This window comes from Neovison vison, chromosome 11 (genome assembly GCF_020171115.1).
Source record: "Neovison vison isolate M4711 chromosome 11, ASM_NN_V1, whole genome shotgun sequence".
In the NCBI taxonomy this organism is placed as follows: Eukaryota; Metazoa; Chordata; class Mammalia; order Carnivora; family Mustelidae; genus Neogale; species Neogale vison.
In genome coordinates, this window is record NC_058101.1 from 151,051,443 (window position 1) to 151,071,718 (window position 20,276).

Here is a 20,276-nt window from a genome sequence, read left to right on the forward strand (position 1 = left end):
GGAGGGGCAGAGGGAGAGGGAGAAAGAATCTTGACCAGACTCCGTGCTCAGCTCAGAGCCTGTTGCAGGGCTCCATCTCACAACCCTGAGACCATGACCTGAGCTGAAATCAAAAGTGAGATGCTTAACTGACTGAGCCATCTAGGTGCCTCACAAACCATCTTTTCAATGGCAGTCCTCCCCTGACCTGTTGGCCTCACCATATGTGAATAATAATAATGCCTACATTTTACTTTATTTAAGATTTTATCTGTTTATTTGACAGAGAGAGAGAGATTGAGCACAAGTAGGCAGAGCAGGATAGAGAAGGAGAGGGAGAAGCAGGCTCCCCACTGAGCGAGAGCCCAACGCAGGGTTCGATCCCAGGACTCCAGGATCATGACCTGAGCTGAAGGCAGACACCTAACTGACTAAGCCATCCAGGCTCCCCAAACCCTACATTTTAAAATTGCTTTGGAACCTCCAACAATGGGACACAACAGAATAATATCTTCCATCCCCACAAATACCTATTCTGGGCTGAGTGCTTAGGTAACATTAATTCTAAGCACAACAGCACTCACAAAGGCAAGTATTATTACTTTTGTCTTATAGATGATACAGCTGAGCCTCAGAGAGGTTAGGTAATTTACCCAAAGTGGCAGGGCTGGGATGTTTTGGCCTGTTGAAAGAAGATGTGCGGTCCAGGGCTGGGGTCCTGGTGCACATAATGGGGAAGTTAGGGGAAGGAGCCTAAGGACAGTTTATTCGTCCATTCAGCAACCATTTCTTGAGCAAGAGGTAATGGCTAAGACTGCTGATTCCCAGACTCCACCTGCATGGACCAGTTAGTCCGGCCATGGAAAGGGAAGCTCTGTTTCCCTCAGCTAGCCCGTGCCAGACCAATGACAATTGTGTGCAGGAGAATGTGGAGAGCATGCAGGAAAACCCCGTGGCTGTCTCCCTTATCTCAGCTTTACCCCAACACAGGAACTGCAGCCAGGGAGCTTGCAGTAGGACTGATCCCCTAACCGCTCAAGTCACGTTGGTACCCAAGTGCTGTTCCATCTCTGGGTTTCCTTCACTGATGGAATTTTGCCCCTTAAAAAAAGGGCATGTCACCTCCTAGAATCAAGGATCCAAACTAGCTACAAACAGGACGTTGGAACTTTAAAAACTTCTCTAGAAATAGAGTCGTGAGAACAACCATTTATTCCTGACCATAAAACAGAATTCCTTTACCAGGAGGACCATGTGCAGAGGGCAGGGAAAGGGCACACTCAAAGCCAAAGTCCCAGGGGCAGCCCTGGGCATCTGCAAGGCAGGCGGGCGGGCTCTTCTCATGCCCACATGTTCTCACGTACATGTCTACATCCACATCTTCTTATGTCCACATCCATCCACTGGCAAGACCACGCCCTCCTTATCTCTATCCATCAACGCCCTTCAGGGACCCCTAATACAAGCCTAAATGTTAGAAGCAACTCCCCTGGATACCCTGGAAATGCTTAACATACTTCAGACGTTGCATTTACATCTTAATCAATATCCTTAGGTCAGAGCTGCGGGGTCGTCATAACTCTGGAATGAAGAAATGAATTCCCACACTTGGCAGAGTATATGGAAGTCAAACGGTACTGGAGAACCCAAAAGCCAAAATACAACTCACCAGGCAAGTGGGACAAGGTCAAGTTCACTTTCACTTATGGACAAACCATGAGATAATCTTCAAACAAAGAAACTTTTTAAGAGTAAATTGTGCTCTATTAATCACTATGTGGAAGGAGCGGGCATACACTCTGGAAAACAGCATGGAGATTCCTCAAAAAGTTGAATATAGAGCAATCGCACTACTGGGTATTTACCCTAAAGATACAAACGCAGTGATCCGAAGGGGCACGTGCACCCGAATGTTTACAGCTGCAATGTCCATAATAGCCAAACTGTGGAAAGAACCTAGACGTCCATCAACAGATGAATGGATAAAGATCTCTCTCTCTCTCTCTTTCTCTCTCACACACACACACACACACACACACACACTGGAATACTATGCAGCCATCAAAACCCCCAAAATCTTGTCATTTGTAATGACGTGGGTGGAACTAGAGGCTATTATGCTAAATGGAATAAACCAGAGAAACCAGAGAAAGACAATTATCATACGACCTCTCTGACACAAGGAATTTGAGAGGCAGGGCAGGGGATCATAGTGGGCAGGGAGGGCAAAAATGAAACAAGATGGGACTGGGGAAGGGAGACAAACTGTAAGAGACTCTTGATCTCAGGAATCAAACCAAAGGTTACTGAGGGTGGTGAGGAGGGATAGGGTGGCTGGGTGATGGACATTGGGGAGGGTATATGCTATGGTGAGTGCTATGAATTGTATAAGACTGATGATTCACAGACCTGTACCCTGAAGCAAATAATACATTATATGTTAAGAAAAAAAAAGGTTGGGGGGAGAGAGGGCACAAACCAAGACCGTTCGTGCAAACTGGGGTGTATGGTCCTCATCAGGAAAGCCTGTCCTCAGTTTCCTTTGCCCTTAGTAACTCTCATCAGTCTGCCCCTGCTGAGCTGATGGCTGCCATCTATCCCCTTTGGGTCTCTGGTATGTTCCTTTCCTAGTCTATCAGTTAGATTCCCTGTGCTCCCCAAGGTGACAGGTAGATGATAGAAACTAGCCCACACCCCGGTGTCGGGAGAGGCCAGTAGCCAGCCCCCTCCCTGTATCCTCCTCTCTTAACCGCGCTTTCTAAAGACAAGGCTTCTGCATGGGCACTCGGAACATCTTGGGTTTCTTGACTTGAATGGATCTCAAGCTGAAAGCAGGAAGTGGGAAGGCCGAGGAGCACAGAGGCTTGGGAACACTGTGCGGAGGCTGGGACCATCACACGCCCCCTCCCCCCCAGCAGCTCTGTGAGCCTCACGTTAACCAGCAACCACATCTGCAGGGCTGGGCCCCGTCCTCTAGCTGTGTTTGTATCTTCCAGACCCCATGGCGGAATCTGCATAGGGCAGTTAGACTCCAGGCCAGAAGTCCCAAAGGGTAGTAGGGGCAGGGGCGCTGGGGAAGGCAAGGCACTTCTCTGACCTGAGAGGTTCGTGTCTGCCTTGAGGTTTGTGTCCCAGGCTTCCCTCTGAAGCCATTTAAGACCCTGTCCCTGTGCTCTTGTCCAAGCCTACTTGCACTTTATCTATTTCCTGCCAACGTCACCTCTTGGAATAATTCATTCCATCTGTCTCCTGCATCGCTGCCATTTATTCCCACGGCCCCACCCTGGCTTCGTCATCCTCCAGAATGTCTCCACCTCTGAAACCTTAAACTCCAAGAACCCACGCTCCTAGCCCTCACTGCCACCAGCAGTGATCGTACAGAGGAACCCAAGTCCCAGCAGGGAGGGAAGGGTTGAGCTGCACAGAGGGTGGGGTTTAAGGACCACAGCCGGGTGTATTTGAATTAGGCTCCGCCTCTGACTGGCTGGGTGACCTTGGGCAGTTGACCTCATTGACCTCATCTAAGACTTCACCTTCTTATCCACAAACTGGGGATAATAATATGTACTGAGGTTGAACAGAGACAATATACTGAGGCCCCGAGCACAGGGCCTGCCTGTGCCACATGCCCACCCAGGGGGGAGCCCCCATATAATCCCTCTATTATGATCACTTCTCACCATCCTGCTACCAGTGCCAACACCTCCCGGACCTCTCCTGGCTTCCTCACCTTCACAAGAGCCAAAATGAACTCCAGAGCTGCTGAGGCAGTAGGATGAGGCCCCCCAACCCTGTCCACATGCCACCCTGATGGGCAGAGAGGTTGTCCTAGGACTCTGTGTGCTCCTGGCAAGACCCCGCCTACAAACACAGCCTCACCAACCATTTCTGCTGAAACCAGCATGACCAGTCTCACCGAGTCCTGGGTCCTGACTTCCAGCGGCCCCACAGAAGCCCCAGAACCCCCTGGCCTCCCCATCACTCACGCAAATCCCCAAACAGCCTTGTTTATCCTCCTTTGGCCATTTCTCTGCCCAGATACTGAAACCTTCCCACGGGACAGCCCTTGGACCTCCCAGCCTGTCCTCTAAAAAAATCTCTAATTTTGTCAACTTCTGCTTTGAATACTTCTTTCACTTTCTTCTTTTTGTTCTAATTGAAACCTATTTCCCTTGCCTTCCCAAGTGTGGCTTTCTCCCTCCTATTCTCATACAACTGGCCTCAGGGTGCAATAGGTGTTTTTCTTTGCTCCTCACTGCGATTTCCAGAATGTTCTCTCCCTCCCAATCTTGGATTCTCACATCACAACTGCACACTTCTTCTTGTTACTAAGGGACATCAGCTCACCCCTCCCCTCTCTGCTCTCACTCTCTCTCAGTCTCCATTTCAAACTCCTCCTGACCTCTTTTCCTCTCTTGATTTCAACCTCCACCCTGACGCATTTGAAATGTGGGCCAAACTGAGCCGGGCTTGAAATGCAAAATACACAGTGGATTGTGAAGGCTCAGCATGGGAAAAAAAATAGAAATACTTCGATCGTTTTTTTATAGTGATTACATATCAAAATGATAATATTTTGGATATATTAGAGCAAATAAAATATATTAATGTATCTAAATTACTTTCATCTGTGTCTCCACATTTCTATGTCACTACTAGAAAGTTTAAAATTGCATATGTGGCTCACATTTCATTTCTATTGGTTTTGTCAATAATCAGAACTCTTTCTTAAACTCCATTTCAAATGTCCCACATTATTACCACCTCTCTTGTCTTCCTGAGGGGGACTCCCTCAAGAACTCTGACTCTGGTACTCCCTGACTTCACCTGGACCCTACTGCCTGCCCCCCGCCCCCTCTCCCATCTCCCCCCTCAGTCCTTCCTTCCCTCTTTTTCCCACTTACATTTCATGATTTGTGTTATTTGCTTGCTAGACACACCTTCAATCTCTTTGCCTCTTTCTGGCATCCTCACGCTTGGCAAAACTAAATCTGATTAGAGCTAACTCTGTGGCTCTGCCCTCCCTTTCACATAGCTGAGCATAGCCAGAAACAGAAAACCACACCGCCAAGCTTGCTGGGCTGACTTTAAGGTCGTGGCCGTTAGACCCAAGCGGGCTCTGATACTAACCAGGGGGTTGCCACCTGTTCCTAGGCCAACCACACGCTCATCCCCGGACACCTGTCTCATGCCTCCTGCTCCATCTTCACTTTTGCTTTCCCAGTTAAGAAAACAGAAGCAATGAGAAGAAAGCTTTCTTTAAACTCTCCCCACACCATAACCGCTGACCTAGGTCCAGGTCCTAGCACTCTGCCTTCCCTTTCGTCACTGTAGTCGAACCGTGTGTTCTCTTGCCTGAGCCAACAGCCCCTGACTCACATCAGATTCCTTCTCATACTTTCTCAAGGATATAATTCCAGCACGTCTACTTAGCCAGTGTTTCTCTCTGCAGAGCATCACTCCGTTGCACAAACCATACTACTTCTTCCATCTTAAAATAAAACAAAACGCGTTCTTGATCTCCATTCCCCTCCACTTCTCTGTCGTCTTGTACAGCAGAACTTCTTGGAAGAATCGCAAGTACACACTGCATTCCGTTCTCTTCCTGTTCTGTCCTGAACCCACTCCATTCAGCCTCCTCCCATCTAACTTTGCCAGAATCGCTCTTGCCAGGTATAAGGGGCTGAATGGTGTCCTCCCCAAACTCCTGTGTTAAAACCCTCGCCCCTACTGCCTCAGAATGTGACTGTATTTGGAGATAGGGTCTTTAAAGAGATTATGTTAAAATGAGGCTGTTAGGTTGGGCTCCGATCCAATTTGATGGGTGTTCTTATAAGAAGAAAGGCAGACACACAAAGAGACACCAGGAGCATGTGTGCACAGAGAAAAGACCACAAGAGGACACACCAACAAGGGAGACAGCTGCAAGTCAAGGAGAGAGGCTCCAGAGGAACCGACCCTGCCTGTACCGTGGTCTTAGACTTCCAGTGCCCAGACCGTGAGAAAATCAATGGCTATTGTTACGCGGCCCAAGCTGACTAATACATCAGGTCACCATGGATCTCCAATGGCTCAGTCTGATGGCCAATGCTCAGTGCTCCTTCAGTTTGACCTTTCAGCAACACTGGCACCGTTGGTCACACTTCTACTTGGGCTCAACACTCATGTGATTCTTTCATTAGCTGTTCCTTTTCAGCCTCCTTTGCTGCCCCCTCATCTCCTGAGCTCTTAGGCCTTTCAGCATGGCACTCAGCAGGACCCCTTCCCTGGACCTCCTCTCGTTTCCCACACACTGTACATCCATCAGCACTAATCTAAACACTGTGTGGCCTCTCCCCTCCTCCACTGCTTTCCCCACTATGGAGGCACAGAATTTCTCACCTAGACTATCTGACCTGACTCTACCTGACACTCTCCACTACCACCCGGCTGAGTCTTTCCCCCACCTCTGGGCCAGGCACTGGGAAAACAGAGTCTGCATTGGGTCTTCACTCTCTCTTTCAATCCAGATTTAATCCACTGCACCTTGGCTTCTCCCCCCACCCACTGAAATGGCTCAGCAGAGGTAACACTGGAAAAATCAAATGTCCTCCTGCAGCTAGAGTGACCATTTAAAAATGGAAATCAGACATACTCCTTTCATTTTTTTGAAACCCTTTGCTGGCTTCCTATTGCCTCTAGAGACCCAAATTCCTATGGATTTGACAGAAGACCTTCCATGGCTTTAGCTTCAATATAATTAAGAGTGTGGGCGGCAGATTCAGTTAATCCTGATTCCAATCGCTATACATTGAATGTTTGTATCCCCCCAAATTCATCTGTTGCAGCCAACATGATGATACTTGGAGGAAAGGCCTGTGGGAAGGGATCAGATCATGAGGGTCAAGTCCTCCTGAATGGGATCAGGGCTCTTATGAGAGAGACCGCAGAGGGCTCCTTCTCCTCGCCCACTGCGTGAGGACACTAAGAAGATGGTAATCCATGTGGAGGCCATCTAAGAGGGTCTTCTTCACCAGACACAGAATCTGCCTGTGCCTTCAACTTGGACCTCTCACCTCCAGAGTGAGAACCAAATGTGTGTGGTTCATAGGCCACCTGGTCTGCGCAGGACTGCCATGGCAGCCCCAGTGAACAGAGATACCAGTCCCTCCTAACTGCGAGCTCAGGAAAGTTACCAGGTCTCTGAGCCTTGCTTTCCTCTTGTGTCACTTGGCTATAATAATGGGACTCATCTTACTGACTGACGTAAGGATCAGATGAGCTCATACCTGTCAAATGCTCATAGCAGTGTCTGGCTTAGCAGAGCTCAAAAAAGTGAATGTCCAGGACCTCCCACCACTGTCCTTCCTCAGCCTGAGCTCTGTGCTACCTCCCTTGACTGGCCTTCCATATTTCACTCCAGCGGCTATCCTCGCAGGGCGCTTTTCTTCCTCCCCTGGGCCCATGTAGGGCGCCTTCTTCTTCCCTCTATCTACACTTTGCACCCAATTCCATTAGAGCATGAATCAAATTATAATGCAGGACTGGTCTTCCTGTCTGTGTCTTCAGGGGACTTTAAGCCCCTTGAGGGCAGGAACCATGACCTTTTATTTCTGCATGCACCAGCAGTACCATAAAACCTGCCATCTTAGGATGAATAAAGTCACTGTTGCTTTTGTCTTAAATTCATCTCTTTAAGCATTCCTTCACCTGGTACTTACGGATTTGGTGAACAGGGATGCACACATTCATTCAACAAGCAACAGTACCTGCCATACGCAAGACACAGTGCTGGGCGTCCTGTGTCTACGGTGTCTTGTGTCTAGGTATTCATGTTGGGCATATTAAGATGCATTCAAAGCAGACAGCATTTGCACTCAAGGGGCTTATGGTCCAGAAGGACTCAAGTGAACACAGCTGCAGCAGCACAGTGTGAATGGAAGGGCTGACAAGGACCATGTCATGGGAAAGAGAAAGAGAGAAGCTGGGGCTTCTAGACTCAAGGGGCAGCAGTCATGCTGTTTATTGTCTGACACCAGGAAGCAATACCAGATAAACTTGGGAACAAGATGGGAATGAAGCTGACTGTCCTAGAGACTGAGAACACAGAATGTGGAGGAAGGAGGGTGCCTTGGGCAGACCCCAGGGAAAATGCAGAAAAATAGAGGGATGCAACCATACTTCCCCTATGATCAAACACGAATGGAGGACTCCGTATATATCAGTTACTGTTGAAAGGACCTGATGTGGAGTTACTCAGGTAGCCCTTACAATAACCCTGGGTTGGGAGCTATTATCTCACGGTCTAGAGGAGGGGAGCCTGAAGCTAAGGACAGTCTTGGAGTTTCCTAGCCAGCACGCAGCAGAGCTGGGGTTGGAATTCAGCCGTGGATTTGGGCTGTGGGGTTTCACCACCATGCAGTGCCATCCCCGCAATGGAGAAGAAAAGATCATTAAGGATTTTAAGTTTGGACTGGGGTGCCTGGGACGAGTGAGGCGGTATCTGCTCTGTACCAACCACGTGGTCCAAACCCTGAGTGTCTTTCCCACTGGATCATCTCTAGGTGAGTAAACTTTGCTTATGGATCCATGTCTTGCTGGTCTACCATGGGGGCAGGGGGAGGAGCAGGGGACAGACTAACCACAGTGACAGTGCAATGACACAGGACAGGACCATGTCTCATGCCTCCTGGCCCCTCTCCCTGCATGTAGCCAGGACAAAGCCCCTGTAGGGGGCCTGCAAAGCACCTTTCTCAATGAAAGATGAGGACAAAAAAAAAAGAATGAGTGAATGAATGAATGAGCAAGGGAATGAAGGCCAAGAACATCTGAGCAGGGTCTCTGAGTGGGGAGAAGTGGGTGATGTGATGAGGAATCGCCATACCCGGTCAGTACCCTTACTCAGGGCACATTGTACAGCTTCCTTCCCACGTGTGGTGCTGCTGACACACAGACCTCCTCTCAGCACCCCTACTCCAGAGTGTGTCAGGCCAGGGGTTGGATCAGCACCATTGCCCTCAGAGCCATCCTCCCGCCCTCACTCCCTAGAGTAACGGTGCATGCCACGCCATGGTTAGGGGCTGGGGACTTGGGTGAGAGAAGGGAGGGGAGGGTCCCTTTGTGCCCCCTTGTATTGGAAGTAGCCCTTGGGGCCTCTGGGCTCCTCTCACTCTTCCCTCCACAAGACACCAGCCTCCACCCAGGGACACGGAAACTCATCCCTTGATTCTTCTGGTGGCAAACCTCAGGAAGGCCCTTGGGAGCCTCCTGCCTCTGATCAGGGTGGGGAATGGATAGACTCACATATGCCCCAGAACCAGCAGCCCTCAGGGTCCAGAACATTGCCTACCGATTCTACTCGCTGGGGACCAGAACAAAAAGACTTTGCTCAATTTCCCCGAAAATCTAGGCTTCACGAGGGATCCCACTAACCAAAACTCTGTTTTCTTCAGCAGAAGGTAAGAATCAGGCTTAAGACACCCTAAGAAGTAATGTGGGTATCTCCGGGAGACCCTGGGGGCAGGAGGGACCGCAGTTGCTCCTGACCTCCTCTTTCGCCCTCCTTCCTCCTCACTTCCCCAGGATTTACAGGGGACTCCCCAAAGGGTAGGGAAGTGAAATGTGTATCTTGAGTCTACTGTGCACAAGGTGCTTTACGTGGGTTATGTCACCTGATTCTCCCACGGCTCTCATGAGGTAACATCCCCATTTTGTAGATGGGGACACTGAGGATTAGAAAGTCAAGGCCCCAGTGAAACAGATGGCCCAGTCAAAATAAGACACTTTACAGGATTTAATCAAGGAATGTGTGCAAAGCGTGGCCAGGGTGTGAAATGCCCACCACGGCTGTGCCCTCTGGATACAACCACCCCAGCCCCCCACAGTCAAGGAGCGGAAGAGCTGCTGGACCCTGGAAGGAGAAAACCGTGCGGAGAGAGTGGCTGATAAGGGGCAGTGACCTTGGGTGGAAGAACACTGGCAGCCCAAGATGACCCCTTAAGGCAGGCCCTGGCGGAATAAATATTCTGCCTTCCCTGTCTTCCATCCTTCCACCTCCTGCCGGGGCTGCTCCTCAATGGCCGACCCAGCGAGGCAGAGCGCCGGGTGAATGGTGGCCTAGGGGAATGAAGGAGTGGGGCGCAAAATACAAGACACCCTTGCACTGAGCCCAGACCAGCCAAACTGCAATGTCCACACGCCTGTCACCTCCCCAGGCCGTTCCCCATCTAACAGAGGGACAGCCCGTTTGGGCAAGAGAGAGCCAGCATCCAGACCCAGCCTGGCCACCCCCGGGGAACAAGGATGGATAAAGCCCTGCGTCGCTGCACCAGTTAATACCTCGACTATCCTCCTGCTCCGCGGCGGGACTCTCCAACCTGTAGAGGGCGGTGACCCTCCGCAACCGCGGCCCTAGCCAGACCCGCCCAGGAAGCCCACCCCTGCCCCTGGGCGGCTTCCCGCCAGCGCTAAGCCGCACCAAGATGCACCAGGGCGATCTGATTGGTGAGAAGGCAGATGAAGGGGTTCCCCGAGGAGAATAATTGAATTTCATGGGGGAAGGAACGCCGGCACGGGGGCCTCGGGCCCTCCACTCCGCGAGCAGCCTGGCTGCAGGCGTCGGGGCGAGGCCAGGAGCATGTGTAACTCATTACCTCCGCGAGCCTCCCATTTGCGGCAGCCGGATGACGCCGCGAGCGTGGTGGAGTGTCTGAGGCCAGGGGTGAGCATGACTACAATATTTTTCTGACACTAACACCTCTCTCTGGCCCTCAGGAAGCGCTGTGCAGGAGTCAGGCCTGGCCAACCACCCCCACACGCGCCCTCCGCCTTCACCGCCTCCCGGCGCCAGACAGAGGAGGCCTACAGCTACGCAGGCAGGAAAGGAAAGGCAAGGCCGCACCACCCGGGAAGGTGAGAGCGGAGGGAAGAGGGGAGAGGGGCAAGCAGGTCCAGCTGGCCCGCTTTTGGGTTTCTGTTCACAGGGAGGTAGAAGTGGTTGTGGAGGTCACGGGAGGCTGGGTGCGGGGACCCTGGAGGTCGCATTCTGCCATCAGCCCTTCCACGCAATTCCAGGGACACAGGTGGAAGGGAAGCTATTCCCCTGGGGTGGCACAGAGGGGGCCCTGCCCTGCCCTTGGGGCCTGCCTGTCAACAGGGGGCTCAGATGGGGAGGCTGACAGCTCAGAGCCAAGGGAGCAGGCAGGGTCCTGAGACATGGCCCAACAAGGGGTGCAGAGGGGGGAGTGGTCCCTAGACGTGGGGAAGCAGGAACTGTGGGCCTGAAGGGTGTGGCAATGCACAATTCGGGAACTGGGCCAGACGGCCTCTTAGGGGACAGAGGAACCAATGCAGGTAACAGCCCCTCCCCCTCTCTTCTCACCTGCTACAGGGAAAGAAGGGGAGAGATAAAGACAGGGTGGGAGGGAAAGAGAAGACAAGTTAGGAAAGGGGGGAGGGAGAGGGGGAGAGGGGGCATCTCAGTGTATTACCCCTGAAATAACAAGTTGAGGTCCTAATGTCTTTCAAGTCCCACCTGCATTCAAGTCTGAGTCACTCCTTAATATCTGGACTGCATTTTTGCTACTTTGCTTCAGCAGATCCTAATAACCCCAGGGCTACGAGGAGACACTCACCTCTCCTCCCCATCTACTTTCCTTTAAGGGGAAAATCCTGGAAGGGACTCAGAGCCCTGCAAGATCTACCAGACGTTACTGTTTAAATCTACTCAGGGCCCATAAGGCAGCTCTGGCCTCCCTCCCTTTCCCCATCTCTGCCCCCCTCTGCTTTCCAGTCAGCCTCCCTCTCCCTCTCCAGTTACACTCTCCAGAAATGAGGATCAAAGAACAAAATCCTAGGGAAACAGATCAAATCTGTCTTGAATTTCCCCAAGTCAGAGCTTACTGGTTTCCTCTTAGAAATGAAAGGGAAGTGGGGCGGGGGGAGTCAAACCAGAAACCCATGAGATTAGGTGGCTGATTTCATCTCAACACTGGGGTCTCTGGGTTCCTCACACCGACCCCCCATCCCCATGCCTGGAGGCCAGATCACTGAAGAGTGGGGGAGACCAGACAATTTAGAGATCAGGCTTAGGATGTATTTGTTTTGCCACCTTCAGATTTCAAGGACCCAATGTCCATTCATTGAAGAATTAGTAAGCACCTACTATGTGCCAGGCTTAAGAGCCATCAATGAACAAAACAGAGGTGCTTGCTTTTGTCGCTCCTATATTCTTCCCTCAAGGAACAGACAATGAATATAAACATAATAAAATAAGAATTACATAATGTGTTAGGGGGGAATAGGACTGTGGGAAAAAGGAACAAGAGAAGCAAGGGCCAGGAGTGCAAGGGGACAGAAAGCCTGATGGGGAAGGTGATATTTGAGCAAAGACTGGAAGGAGGTGGAAGAGCAACCTTCCAGGGAGCACAGGCCCTAGGTGAGTATGCCAGCAGAGTCAAGGTGAATGTCCGTAGCCTCCTTGGCTACTGTTAGCACCTGAGTTATTACTCTCATTGAGGGGGGGTGTTTTGTGAGCTTTCTCAGGGCAGCATCATGTTCCAATTTAAGTTTTCAAAGGACCACACCCTTAATGCAATGACCAGATCTGTTTCGACACACAGAATTCTAGAACTGGACAGAACCTCACAGAGATGTCCCCTCTGCCCTGCCCCCATTTGGCAGATGAGGACACTGAGGTCCAGAGAGGGATGTGACCCAGTCAGGTCACATGGCCCTGGAGGGGTGAGTCTGCCTCCACCTCTCATCTTCCAACTTGTGTCTGTATTTCAGGGGTGCCGGGCCTCAGGAGACCCCTGAGGATTCTTACTGGCAGGGCTCTAAAACTGTTCTCTGATGGGATCTCTGCCCTGCTGGGGTGCCTGGAAAGCACAGTCGCTGAGACTACTATTATTTTCAGTGCTTCTGGTCCAAATGGTCTTTTTAAATCTGGGGTACAGAAAAAGAGAGAGCAAGATGATGTAAGGGGTATGAGGCCTGGTGATGCTTCGAACTCTTGGCCTCTCTCTGCCCTGGGGTCCCTGCCCTGCCCCAACTGGCACCCCAGGCTGGCCCTAATAGTCCTCCAGACTCCCCGACTGTGCTGTACCCCAGTTCTTCCTTGCCAATCCAGTCCTCTTTCCTGAGGGGCTGGTAGGGAGTAGGCAGGATCAAGGATACGAAAACCAGCTTGGTCTATGCCGATGGAGGAGTGCTGAGCACTGGCCAACGACCCGGCCTTCCTAGAAGACAGGAACCTGACAGAAACACTGACCTGGCTTGATGTGACACAGCTGGTGGCTCCCTTCCCCACCCTCCTCTTCTCTTACAAAATTGTGTTCAGTCTTTAAAGCCTTTTCTGGAAAGACCTCTCCTAACTTCAGTACCCAAGTGCCCTCCTTATCCATGGGGGATACTCCCAAGACTCCCAGTGGATGCCCGAAACCACCAAGAGTACCAAACCCTGTATGTAGTCTGTTTTTTTCCTATATACACACACTGTGATAAAGTTTAATTTCCAGGTCAGGCATAGCAGGAGATTCACAACAATAATAATAAATAGAACATTCATAACAGTATGCTGTAGTAAGTTATGTGAATGTGCTCTCTCTCTCTCCATCAGTATATCTTATTACACTGCACTCACCCATCTTCTTGTGATGAGGCTAAAATGGCTGTGTGATGAGATGAAGAGAGGTGAATGACATAAGGCACCGTGATGGCATTAGGCTGTGACTGGCCTTCTGGTAATAGGTCAGAAGGAGGGTCATCTGCTTCCAGACCACAGTTTGGTGTGGAGAACAGACTGTGGAGAGCAAAACCACAGATAAAGGGGGGGGGACTACCATGCTGACACATATTTTTGCCTACTTTATGTTATGGATAGTTGTCCCCAGGCCAGTCCCTTCCGCTGAGATCATAGCCCTTGGAGGGCAAGGATGGTTCGATTTCGCTTTAGAGCATCCTTGGCATCCCACCCGTGGCTTGACACATTGAAGATCCTCAAAATATGTTTGTTGAACGGAATTCAGAAGAAGAGCTACAGTGGTGGGCAGTTTACTAGGGCAGGCTGTGGGGGCTTATCGGTCATGAGCCCAAAGCTTGTCTCCTCTCCCTGCTGAGACTCTCCCTGATCCCTGCATCTCTGAGCTACCCAACTTCCCTTCCAGCACTTGGTGCCTTTTAGGAGGAGACAGGGTTACAGCAGGATGGGGAGATGTTTCTGTCTTTGAGTAATTTTGAGACAAAGGCAGCTAGCAGAGTGGAGAGAAAACATGGTGTTTGAAAGAGCCTTGAATAAAGGCCTGCGTAGTGGTTAATTCCTGTCAACTCGACTGGTTACAGGGGCCAGGTGAAACATCATTTCTGGGTGTTCCCAGATGAGATTAGCATTTGACTTGGTGGGCTCAGTAGAGCAGATTGCCCTCCCCAGTGGGAGTGGGCCACATCCAATCAGTTGAGGGCCTTTAGAGAGCAAAAGGCAGAGCAATTTGCTTTTTGCCTCCTGCCTGCCCACAGAGTTGGGACATAGCCTCTCATCTTCTCCAGCCCTCAAACTGCAGTTTACACCATTTGCTCCTCTGGTTCTCGGGCCTTCTGACACAGATCAAATAATACTGCCCACTTTCCTGGGTCTCCAGTCTGAAGTTGGAGATTGTGAGGCTCCTCAGCTTCCATAATCATGTAAGCCAATTCCTCATAATAAAACTTTGTATATACATATATATCCCCTTGGTTCCATTTCTCTGGAGAACTCTATGACAGCTTGTCTCTACCTAATTGGCCATAAGTCTTTATGAGACTCTTCTGTAAACTTCATTCTATTTAGCTTTGAAGTGGGAACAATGCTGTCCTCCCCTGTGCTCACTGCACAAAGGAGTGTGTCTATTGATGTAGCAAGCATTTATTAAGCACCTACTAAGTGTCAAGCTTGGTCCTGGGTATACAGGATTCCGTCTGCTGGCAAGGTGCTTTGGGCTTCTTTGGAGGAAGCATCCGTTGAATTTTCAGTTTTAGCAAATAACCATTTCCCACAGATGCAGTGGGTCACTGCATGGGGAACTCCCTCCTGTGGGCCTGATCTGGACCCACAGACCTAGAGGGAGGCTGAGCACCTTGACGAGGTATGCTCTCTCCTCACAGATGCTTTGGGAAATGGACTGGGGGCTCCTCACCTGAGGTCTGGGCTCGCTAACTCAGAAGCCTTTGCCTGACCCCAGCCTGACCCACTCAGAGGAGAGGAAGCCAAAGAGGCAAAAAGTCTGCCCTAGGAGTCAGGAGACTCAGTGCTGGAATGCCTCTGTTACTGACAGCCTCTATAATCCTTAAACACCAGCCCTACCAGCTCACCTGTGAAATGGATACACATCTTGCAGGTCACAAAGATATGTAGAGATGTGTCAATTAAAAGACATTTCAAAGCATGAATTTCCACATAGGAAGTATTAGACTTGTGGGGATGGGGGGAGTCATTGCTGCCCTGGAGCAATGACAGGTTTGGGTATGGGGGCAGGGCAGGGCTTGCAGTGTAAGATGAAGCCAGATGCACTCACCGTCCTCACACAGGTTTAGCTTGGACAGGCTCCTGCCATCAAAGGGCTCCTCAAAGATGGAGCTGTTGTCCCGGTCGCTCACCGTGTGCAGGTACATGGCTTTGTTCTCCATTCTGATCTGCAGCAGCAGCAGGAAGGACAGCGAAGGGAGAGTAGAGGGAGGAAGGGGGCGGGGAGAGAGAGAATAAACTATAGGCAGACAGAAATGAACACACCGAGCAAGGCACCACCCATCCCCAAGATTCTGAGCCTGAACACCAGTAGTCCCTCATGGACGGGTACCATCTACCAGGTCCTCAGGATCCCAAGTCTCTGCCCAGCTTCCTCGGTGCTTGGGAAGGCTGAGGCCCTTTGGACCTTTCTGATCACTGGATCCATCCATTGGTCTCAACAGCCCTTGGTTGGGGCCAGAACCTGAGCCAGAGGGGCCCTGAGGGCCATGCTCGGTAGGGCCTGGAGGGGCCTCTTAACCCCGTGGAGTGATCTCCTAGACTCTGGAAATTTGAGCACATTAGAGAGACTTGGGCTCCTGTTCTGTGTTGCAAATGTGTGACCAGTCTGGCATGTTCCAAAGGAGCTGGGGTGCTGCTCCCACTTTGGGGTGCTGGAGCTGCTGCAGTGGGACCACAGCAGGGATTCGTCTCCCAGGCAAGCCCGAGGAGCAGGCGGCCTTGGGGGAGTCCCCCGGACACTAAGACCTGGGCAGCCTGAGACCCGGGGAGGGGCCAGGGTCTGCATGGGCTCCTGAAGCCAGGTCACTGGGGCTCAGAGTCTACCCCATGGTGTTCTAGGAATGTACCCATGGACTCTGGAGAATGGCATCCGATTTGAAGTAAACCAGCACCATTTCTGGAGCGTATACAATGCCATCCCATTTTGTAATATATACACGTGTCCTGTGTAGGTGACAAGAAAGATTGTATTTGGAGATGTTCCGGGTTGTTCTGTATCAGAAGACTCTGGTGGGGATTGTGGGGATTTTGTGCTTAATTTTGTTTGCTGGATATTCTGGGTTTTCTACAACGTGTTTGCATTCTTTGTGTAATAAGAAAAACCTACTCTGGGAGCCAAATTAAAAAGTGTTTATTTAACATAAAACACTTGCTACTCTCTTTTTTTTTCCATATATGCTCAGTGATTTGACAAATTACTTTCTAATTTCAGCTCTGTTCCAGCCATAAGTTTAGCTTGACCTTTGGTCCTGATGCTCTTGGACTCTCTGGATATTGAACCAAAAATCCATTTTTAAGAGCAAATTCTTTGGAAGATAAAAGCTGCTGGGAGGATGAATGGGTCCCAGGACTGGTGTGGAGCAAATTCAACTCTGAGGCCCAGAGAGCGGAGCCAGGGGTCTATTGCTTGAGAAAAGATGACAGGGACCTAGCAGGTGGCATGGGGGGGGCACAATGCCTGAAGGGAGCAGCCAGTCGGTTCCTCTTTGGAGGCAGTGGGACAGGAAGCATCGGCATCGTGTCAGTAAACACGGATAATCAAAGAGGAGCCTGGCTGAACCGCTCTGGCAGGCAGTCAAACCTAAACCCCTTATTTTCATGGCTTGACGTTTGTCTCCAGAGACCTCTGACTTCAGGGCTGAGAAGAGGTCAGACCGGGCCAGCTGCCATACAACTGTCCTTCCGATGGCCCAGGAAGGACGGACAGGGGCTTCTTCAAGTAAGGAGATGCTGCATGGGTTGCACGGATGTGCACATGCGCACACTCACGCACGGGCGGGCAGGGTGTTCACAGCCTCTGTGGGCCTTTTCTTCCAGCCTGCAGGAGACGGGGGCAGCGGGAGCTCGCAGCTCTGCCAGGATCTCCCCTCCCTGCCCCAGGGGTTCCCTGGAGCCCCCAAACCTCTCCCACCCAGCTTCTCTGTGCTGCAGTTATGTCCGGTTTGCTAACCTCCCAACACCCGTGCTCCATCCAAGTTCTCCACCCACTGTGAGCCTCTAGGTGGGGCCCCCTGAGCAACTCCGCTGCTGCTAAGCTGCAGGGGACCCTCCCTTGTTTCATAAGCACTAAGTGCTGCACCCCTCCCTCCGGTCTGGGGAGCTGCAAAGCAGGAGGCCAGTGTCTCCTCTGCAAGCGATAATCCTCTCTCTGCCAAAGGCAACAGGCGCTGCTGCCCAGAGGTCTGCTCAGTGGGGTGCTGCCATGATGGCGGTGGGGGTATGGAGATGAGCTCGGGCCATGTTAGCCCCATCTTCATTTCTACCTTCCCCTCTGCTGATTAGCTCCTGGGCCACAGTTGGAATGCACGGCTCCTTATCTGGAATGTGTCTATAGGGCGGCCCCTTCTCTACCCCTCTCCCCACCCCTGGGCTGGTGGAGCAGGAGCCCTGGGGAGCCTGTTGAGAAGAGAGGCCCCGGGCCGAGCAGAGGCCAGATGTGAGTGAGATGAGATTGGAAGTGTTCGGCCAGCTCTGCTAATGTTTGTTACTTGGGAAGGAAACCTAAGAATGTTCTGTCTGCCCCAGGTTTTATTTTGAGCTATTTTTCTTTCTTGGGAAATGAGGGACAGGAATTTGAACCCTTCGATCATTGGTCATACTGCCTTTGCGGCCAAGTTTGTGCTCTCAAGCAAGGTGCAAACTCACTGCCAAGTGTGGTGATAATAGAGACGATGTGTACGCCTTGCGTGTGCTCATGCCCCGTTGTCATCTGGGATCTCTCCGCCCCCCCACCCCGGACCCCTGTTAGGGGGTCAGGGAGCATCAGTGTGTTGCTCCCGCTTTAAAGATAAGCCAACCCAGGCCCCAAGAGGCAAGAGCCAATGATGTCAGGCAAGGGTGAGGCACCAGGGAAAGGCATCCCACCCAGGGCACGGACCCAGCCACAGGGCTGTTTCGTCCAGAAAGCATGTATTTGTCCATCTCAGGAGCCACCTTTACGGGTTCCAAACCAGGCAGTGAAGAGGGTCAGTGGGAGCCCTGGGGCCAAGGAAAGGATCTGAGAGCAGGAAGGGAGGGGACCAGGACAGTAGAAACATGAGCAGGGTGTGGATGCCAAAGTAATATAAGGAGAAATCTCGAGGATCTTGGAATTTTGTGTTTCAAGTCAAAGGATGGGGCCTTTCTCCCCCAGGGACGGGACACCTTACTGCCCTCTTAGGGATGTCGTGATGCTACATAGACATCCATAGCTTCACCCCATCAGGTCTGGGTGGGGTGGGCGTGGTGCTCAGAGGATACGGGGTCCTGTCCTGGAGTCCCTTCCTACTCCTCGGGAACCTGGCCCAATCTGCTGAGCTCATTCAGCCTCAGGTCATCACCTCTGGGAAGGGGAGAAGCGCATATGCCAGCCACTCAGCTATTTCTAGCCTCCGGTGGAATAGTGCACAGGGAAGGGCTTTACGAGCAAGGGTCCACAGCAAGTTGGAGCTGGGAGTCCGGAGAGAAAGACACCCCCCCCACCCCCAACCCTGGCATCTTCTGATCCTGCCAAGTAGTTAGTGAGGGGAGAGGGGCATGGTCTCTAAGTTCCTGAGGCTTCCCTCCTGCCAGTCAGGCCCCAAAACAGTGCTCTTTGGGGTTCCCTTTGCAAACAACAATCACGAATATGGACCAGAGCGAAATCTAGACCCTTCCTTGGGGCAAGTCACTCTTGGGGAGCAGAAGGGTTCGATTGATTCTTCCTGCTGAAGGTGGCATGAACCTCACCTGTTGCTGCAGAGACAGGGTGTCTGGGTTCCAGCATCTGACTCTGCTGGGCTCGCATCTTCTCTTTGAATGGCATAGCTTCAAACTCACCAAAACCAAGTAAAAATCAGGGGGCCCTCTCCACTAACAGTTCCCCTAAATGAGAACCCAAAGCTGGAAAGGTGCAGATGTTAAGCTCTCCCTTCACACGTCCCACCAGTGGCACGCACAATGCACACACACTTCACACACTTAGCCGCACAGTCGGCTCCTGCCATAGGCTCCAAGATGTGACACCGACCAGGCAGAGTTGCCACTAAAACAATGGCGTCTGCAAATCCAGGCTCACACAGGCTGCATCCCCACAGGCCCACAGCTGGAACCTTCCACCTGCCCATGCGACCTTGGGCTGCACATCCTGAGATGCCTGCACGCAGCACCCTGCTCCAACGGCCACATCCAGGTCCCCCACAGCTGGGGGACCCTGCCTCTGGGACACTAGGCTCAGGTGCCAGGACAGAGTTAGTGCCAATACTCACCTGAGCGCCGCCCGAGGAGGCCGCAGAAGTGCGGGTCTGCTCAGTTCCCAGCATTCGCCATGGTGACTGAAGAGCTGGCCGCTGTCACTGCACTGAGACCCAGGTAGCCCCGCACAGCTCGTCCCCACAGCCAGCCAAAGCCAGACGGAGGCATAGAAAGAGGCTGCCCCGGTGCTCAGTCACTTGTCTCAGGGGTCACTTCTCCAGGAGGGTCAGGGCAGGAGGCAAGACTCAACCCTGGGGCCTGAGTCAGGCCTGTGGTTGGGGAGTCCCTGTGTTGTTGGTGCCTCGCCTCAGTCAGCCACAGGCAGCGCTCAGGAGGTGTTCTGTGGAGGCACCAGCGGCCGTTCTAGATGCTGACTGAGATGGGAACTGCCGCTGCTTGGGCCGCCGCCGGTCTTTATAAATACAAAGTTCTGGGAGCAGTCGCGGAAGCTCCCCTGGGGTCTGGAACACATCCCCCCTCTGGTGGCCAATCTCGGCATTGCAGCCCCGCCGTCCTCCCGCCCCAGTCCAGAGCCGGGAAATCCGCCTCCGCTAAGGACTCCGCACTCCTCACCTAAAACCTGACACAGAAGAATTTTTGGAAAGCT

At 51.8% G+C, this 20,276-nt stretch overlaps 1 protein-coding gene across 2 annotated transcripts in view; it reads right to left on the minus strand.

Annotated features, from left to right (window-relative positions):
* Window positions 1-20,047, minus strand: part of SCARA5 (scavenger receptor class A member 5) — a 119,645-nt gene extending 99,598 nt beyond the window's left edge. For both annotated transcript variants that reach the window (XM_044225011.1, XM_044225010.1), the window contains exons 1-2: window positions 19,684-20,047; window positions 15,507-15,624 (exon numbers count right to left, since the gene is read on the minus strand). In XM_044225011.1, coding sequence (XP_044080946.1) covers window positions 15,507-15,624; window positions 19,684-19,737 — 172 coding nt within the window. In that variant the 5' untranslated portion in view covers window positions 19,738-20,047. The remainder of the gene's footprint in view (window positions 1-15,506; window positions 15,625-19,683) is intronic.
* Window positions 20,048-20,276: the final 229 nt, after the last annotated feature.